We start from the raw sequence: 7,057 nt of genomic DNA on the forward strand, positions 1-7,057 counted from the left end.
ATGGTAGGCAGTTTGATGGCAGCTTGGCCTGTTCAACAACAAGGTTGGAGGAAGGGACCTTGGACACCTGAAGAAGATAAGCTTCTCATTGAGTATGTCAATTTGCATGGCGAAGGTAGATGGAGCTCCGTCGCCCGTTGTGCAGGTAATAATTTTATCTAGTGCACATTCTCCATTGTGCACGTAACAAACACGAGTCTCCGCTTATAATTAGTCATGTTATTGCATATAGAAAAATATAACCTGATAGGTTCAGATGTCTGCAAAAACGAGGCTTACCTGTAACAACCACAAACCAACAATTGACTTGTAGTTTTCGAAAGAGCTATTATTGACTTTAATTTAAACACGATAATCCATGTATATATCTGAGTATTTCTCTTGTTTGATTATTGATATTAGTGAAATTTGGGGCTTGTGCAGGATTGAATAGGAGTGGGAAGAGTTGCAGGCTAAGGTGGGTGAACTACCTAAGGCCAGGACTAAAGAGAGGTCAAATTACCCCTCAAGAAGAAGGCATCATTATTGAGCTACATTCTATTTGGGGTAACAAGTAAGATACTTTTACTTTCTATATATAATATGTAACAACTTTTATTTTTTGCAAAGTAAAAATGATTTTAACACGTTAGTTATAATAAAAGGATTATTAGAAGAAAAAAAAAACATGTTCTCTAGCTTAACAATTTGTACGTGTTATTATTTGTATAGATGGTCGACGATAGCAAGATATTTACCAGGAAGAACAGACAATGAAATCAAGAATTATTGGCGAACTCATTTCAAGAAGAAGGAAAGATCTCGAAAAGCCTCTGAAAGACGAAAATCCGGCCAAAACCTAAAACCAAAGCCACTACTACGGCCACAACCACAACCACAACCACAACCACAACCGCAACCACAAGTCCAACAACTTATTCCAGGAACCAAAAGTGAACCAATGAACCAAGTTCCAACATCTCAAGAAAATAGTCCAAATAATAATAATAAGCAAGAGGTTATGTTCATGAACAACCCAAACACCACCACAACCACCATAGAGGAGCCAAACTTGATGATGATTGCGGCGTCTTCTTGGATGGACACCACGTGTAACGATCAAGACGGTTCGTGGTGGGGGAGTCTATGGAACTTTGGTGAACAAATGCAACAAGCTGATAGTTCTCAATACTGTAGTAAGATGGCACTATCACTACAAAACCAAGCTAATACTAATAGTACAACTAATAATATTATTATTAACACTAATAATAATGGATTCTCTTGGGAAGGGTATTTAAACAATATTTATAATGGAGGTTACATTTTTTAGAGAGCATCATAATTATAATAATATTAATCATATAGTTTCTTCATCTTAAACATTATTATTGGTGTTTTTGTAAGATAATAGCTTATTAGGCCAGCTAATGATGTGTAAACGTACATTTTTATTTTTCTTTTATTTAGTTTTAATTTGGTTGTAATGCACGTATATGATGATCATTGGTTAACGTTTGATAATAAAGCAAAAGAAAAAGGTCTGCGCTGCTGTATAATGCAAGTTATTCAGGCTTAGCTAGTTTGACTTTGGCTTTGTACGACTGCTGCTATAGAGCATGCAATTTTTAAATTTTAATTCATATATTGTAATATAGTTCTTAATTCTTCAATGAGATCTTTATATTATTATTCATTTTCTTATTTATTAGCTTCCTATCTTTAATTTGATTCTTCGATGTTATTATTACGTTAAATAAACTCCATATTTTCAAGTTAAGCTCGATTCATATGTGTATTCATTCATAATAGAAATAATTGTAAAGTAATTACTCCGCTATATTTATAAGGTGTATCCATCTTATTTCACAAATTAAAAAGAGGTGTGACTACATTATTATGTACCGTACTTGATCTTCTAACCTTACTAAAAATACGAAAAGTATGTGTAACATTTCCAATCCTAGGGTTCAAGTAAGAAACAAAATATTTAAAAATTATAAAATCAAATATTCCATAATCGATCTTTCCGAATTCCCAATAAATAAAGACACTGAAATCAAATATTCGATAAAGCGAATTATATGCTTGTCCTACAAGTGTCCAACCCTAACAAGGGAAGGATCGGAGTAACAAGAAAGGGTATCCCTCCAAGTGTGGAATGAAGAATCGAGCCCCTATCTCACTCAGAGATAAAAGTGATGAGCAACAATGATACTAATTGGACGAACAACATTGCATTAGTAGAAGAAGTAAACACATTAGTGCTGCTAATTAAAGTTACTTATGAACACTAATTAGAAGAAGTGAACATATTAGTGCGCTCTGTGGAATATAATCAAAAAGCTAGAATCTATCTTAAGACTAAATGTCATAGGATCCGTTTCAACATACATGAAGAGAATGGTTATACACTTATACATCTACGTATGGGAATTTATATAAAATATCTGTACTTTTATATAAATATATACTTCGTATATATATAAGTAATGAATTCAAGATAGATTATTAATTTATTATTGTCCTTTGTTTCACATGAATACCATAAAATAAGAGTGTTGTGTTATCAAAACTTATCATTATGAATATAGTCATAATATTCAATAAAAGAATAGTTCAACTTTAGGAGTAGTGGTGGGCATGGGCCGTGCCGGGCCTGCCGTGGGCCGTGCCTAGGCGGGCCATGAACAGTGTCGTGCCGGGCCGTGCCGGCCCACGGTGGAGGCGGGCCGTGCCGTGCCGTGCCGGCCTTCAAGGTTTCCCTGTCCACGGCACGGCACGGCCCACCGTGCCGGTCGTGCCGTGCCGGGCCGCCCGTCGTGCCGGCCACCGTGCCGGCCCACGGTGGAGGCGGGCCGTGCCGGCCACCGTGCCGGCCCACGGCTTAGACACTCCTTTTTTCTTTTTTTTTTTTAAAAAAAAAAAATTAAAAAAAACTTTAAAAAAACTTGAATTTTTTTTATGAAAGAAAAAATTGAATTGAATAATTATACAATTTAATATTTGAATTTAATAATTATTAAATTTTTTATGGAGTTAAGTTATATTAAATATTGTTTAAATTATATTAATATTTATTGTTCATTCATAATTTACTATATATCATATTATTCATATAACTATATAAGTATTAGACAAAAATTAAATAACAATATAACATATTCCATAAAATTAAAAGTTGAAAAAATTCATTCATAAAAATTTATTAAGTAAAAGATAATATGAAGTACAAGTGTACAACTAACAATAATTGATGAATAACTTATTTTGTTATTTTATTATACGGCTAATGTTAATAGAGTACATAGCCAACATAGGAAATACTAACATTTTCACTAATTAATAGAGTACATAGGAAATACTAGAATTTTCGCTAATTAATATTAATTCTCGAGTTGTTGGTAATCTTCAATCAAGGTCTTCATTATCTTCTTCGTCTTCATCTTCGGCTTCATGTTCACTAGCTAATGCGGAGGAGCTAGTTGAACCAGAACGATCGGAACCATCGATGTTGTCGTTGGCCGTAAAAGTACGATCTTGGATGCGTTCTTGGGCATCCATCCAATCCTTCAAGCAAACACACATTTCTAGTGTTTCGGGCTTCAAACTTGTTCTTCTATCGTCTAGAACCCTTCCCGAAGCACTAAAAGCTCGTTCCGAGGCAACGGAGGAGGCTTGGATGCTGAAAATATCACGTGCCATTGCCGCCAAAATTGGATGCTTTGTGCTTTGGGATTTCCACCAATCTAGGATGTCCATCCCCAACCTCGAATCTTCGTCCAAGCCTTTCATGAAGTCGTAGTTTAAGTACATTTGCAACTCCGAAACATCGCTTTGTGTTCGCCTTGATGATGATCCACTACCTGAAAACTTAGATAACATGTTAGCAGCTTGGGCCGCCAAACTTTTGCCCGTTTTACTTACGCTTTTGGATGTTTGAGAAGGGGCAAAATGAGTGACGGTTCCATATTTAGATTCATAAACTCTATATAACTCAAAAAATTTATCTTTCACATGATTTTTATATTGTTCGACACCATCACCGAGTTGCATGCATTCATAGTAAATATCAATTAGCATAAATGTGCCATCATACTTTGATCTAGGATCTAAAATAGAAGCAAACATATAAACCATAGGAAGCTTAGTGTAATATTTACGCCATTTAGCCTCCATTTGTGGAACATAATCATTGTAATCTTGTTGTGATCGATGTTCATAAAGAAGTTGAGCAAATAAACATGCATTTTGAAGGAAAGAATGAATGCAAGGAACATAAACAGAAGAAAAACAGTGAGTCATACTATATAATAATTGTAAAAGTTGAGCAAATAAACGTTATTACTTAATAAATAATAATTAAGATTATTAACTAATAAATAATAATTAACAACAATATTAACAATTATAACAAATTAACAATTATAAGTTTATAACACTAACAAAGTAACAAATTATAACAAATTATAACAATTAACAAGTATAAGTAAGTTTTTTTTCTTAATTATTACTTAATTAGTAAGTTAATAAATTTTCAAAAATAATTATAATAATAGTAGATTATCTAAATCAATGAGATCCCAGGTAGGTTATGGTTAGGATCGACGTTGTCCAGAGCCCAAATCCCGCCTTAGACAGATTTCAACAATCCAAATAACCCACAATTAAAATAGAAAGTAGTTTTTATGTAATTAAGTAGTTCCAAGTATACAACAATAATAATAATAATAATAATAATAATAATAATAATAATAATAATAATAATAATAATAATAACAATAATAATAACAATAACAATAACAATAACAAATTAAAATAAAGTTGAGTTAGATCTTACAATGACGCTTCAATGCTTTCCCAAATTTATAATTTCTCGAATTTATAATTTCCCGAATGTAAATATAACAATTTTTTTTTTTTTTTGGTAGTAGACTAATAATATTAAAAATGTAAAATTTATAATAGAATAAGAGATTAAGAAATATTAAGAGATTATAATTTATAAATTATAATATATGAGAATAAGAGAGTAAGAGAGTAAGAGAATGAGATGAGAAGATGAGTATTGAGTTGTGGAAAGAATTGGAAGTTGAGGGTGGTATTTATAGGTGAAAATAGAGCCGTTTATAGCCGTTTATAGCCGTTTATGGCCGTTGGAGGGAAAAAACAAGAGCAGCGCCAGTTTATAGCCGTTAGCCCGCGGGCCGTGCCTGCGGGCCGTGCCTGCGGGCCATGCACGCGGGCCGTGCCACGGGCTATTGGCCGGGCTCGTGCCGTGCCGGGCCACTTTTGGGTTTTTTTTCACCGCAGCCCGCACGAGGCACGAGGGGCGTGCCATCGTGCCGGGCCGGGCCTGCCGTCGGGCCGTGCCGTGCCGGGCCATCCTCGTGCCGTGCCCGGGCCGCCCGCGTGCTGACCCGGCCCATGCCCAGCTCTATTTAGGAGTGATGAAGCTAAGGTGCACATACTTATTATAATATTATTTTAGACATTACGGAATATATTACATTTCATCGGTATCTTGATTATAGCAACAATTTAACTTTTGTACTTCATACTCCTTAATATTCATATGAGTTTTAACATATAATATATTCTTATTAGTTTGACTTTTGTACATTATTGACAAGTTTATCATTCAAATTGTTTATTTTCATATATAGTCCAAGTGTTTAAGTTTGAATCAAAAAAATGTGATAAGACTATTTTTTAGGGACGAAAAGGAGTATTTATTTATCCCCCACATTTAGAACTGTACACAAAACTCGACATTACCTCAATGCCTATAAAGAGATGTCATTCTATATTATCCTTGATATGATGTACGTAGGAGTATAAGATAATGATAAATTATCAATAATACGTATGCAAGTCGACCATAATTGGTTCCATAACTTTAATTCGTTGTTAATACATATAGGTAGCCATGAAAGAAGGTTGTAAAGTTCATAATCGAAAGTGCATAATAGGAAAGCACATTATAATTGTGACGCCATTGAATATATGGATGAGAATTTCGCATGCGATGAAACTTCAAGAACAAAATGAATGGAAGAGTGCATCATCTTAATATAATTAAAGTTGGCATTAAGCGTAGATTAGAATGTCAATAGATTATGGAACTATGCTTAAAGCCAATTAATTAACTAAGAATTAATTAACCAAAGAGGTATGGTAATGTAGGGGACCAATGTACAGATGTTAATAGTCTTTATACCCTTGCTTTTTGTGGAAATTGCTATTATTAGAATTAATTAGTGCTAATTAGATTGCTTTTTTGAAAGGTCATATACTGTTTTTAGTTTTACCTTGAAAAAGTTCAGATACCTATTTATTTTATGTTTGTTTTTTCTCACCAAAAAAAATAAAAAAGTATGTTTGTTTTTACCCTCTAAAACCGAAAGTGTATGTTAGTCGAATCATTAATTAGAACCTAGCTAACTATTTTCTTCTCATCTATAGCCTAGGGTAAGGAAAGATTTATTAAGTAAAACTCATCATATGATAGTTGACCAATAAAAAAAAATAGCTCAACTTTGATATAAATTAAATCGTAATATGAAAAACATGAGTAAAGTACACAAATTAGCTCAATTTTTACAAGGGTACGTGTAAAAATTAGCTCAATTTTTACAAGGGTACGTGTAAAAATTAGCTTAAATTTTATGCCAGTATACAAATTAGCTTAAATTTTATGTCAGTATACAAATTAGCTTAAATCATATCAAGATTGCATAGATTATCTAGAACCTTGTCAACCCAAACCATATTCGTGTTATATATTGCTAAGTTGCTAACAACAGGATCAACGACTCGATATACACAAAAAGGCACCACACCTAGTGCCTAATATCATATCGAGATTACATGAGTTATTCAAAACTTTCTCGACCCAAAACCTCTATTCATGTTATTTATTGCTAACGGAATTATCTACTCTCGATATACACAAAAAGGCATCCCAATTAGTCACCTAGTGCCTAATATTGGGAAACACTTACAGGGTTCAATTTGGGCCTTAGAGTATGGACTTAAAGGCTTTAAATATTTTTGGAAAAAAAATATTTTTTAAAAT

General features: G+C 33.5%; 1 protein-coding gene across 1 annotated transcript; it reads left to right on the plus strand.

Moving 5' to 3' along the window:
- LOC145593875 (uncharacterized) lies at positions 1 to 1,312 on the plus strand. Its single transcript, XM_081650238.1, has 3 exons — positions 1 to 145; positions 424 to 553; positions 712 to 1,312. Exons 1-3 carry the CDS (start codon positions 1 to 3, stop codon positions 1,310 to 1,312), a joined length of 876 nt encoding a protein of 291 aa, XP_081506364.1.
- The last annotated feature ends 5,745 nt before the right edge of the window (positions 1,313 to 7,057 follow it).

This window comes from Chenopodium album, chromosome 19 (genome assembly GCF_948465745.1).
Source record: "Chenopodium album chromosome 19, dcCheAlbu1.1, whole genome shotgun sequence".
NCBI classification, from domain to species: domain Eukaryota; kingdom Viridiplantae; phylum Streptophyta; class Magnoliopsida; order Caryophyllales; family Amaranthaceae; genus Chenopodium; species Chenopodium album.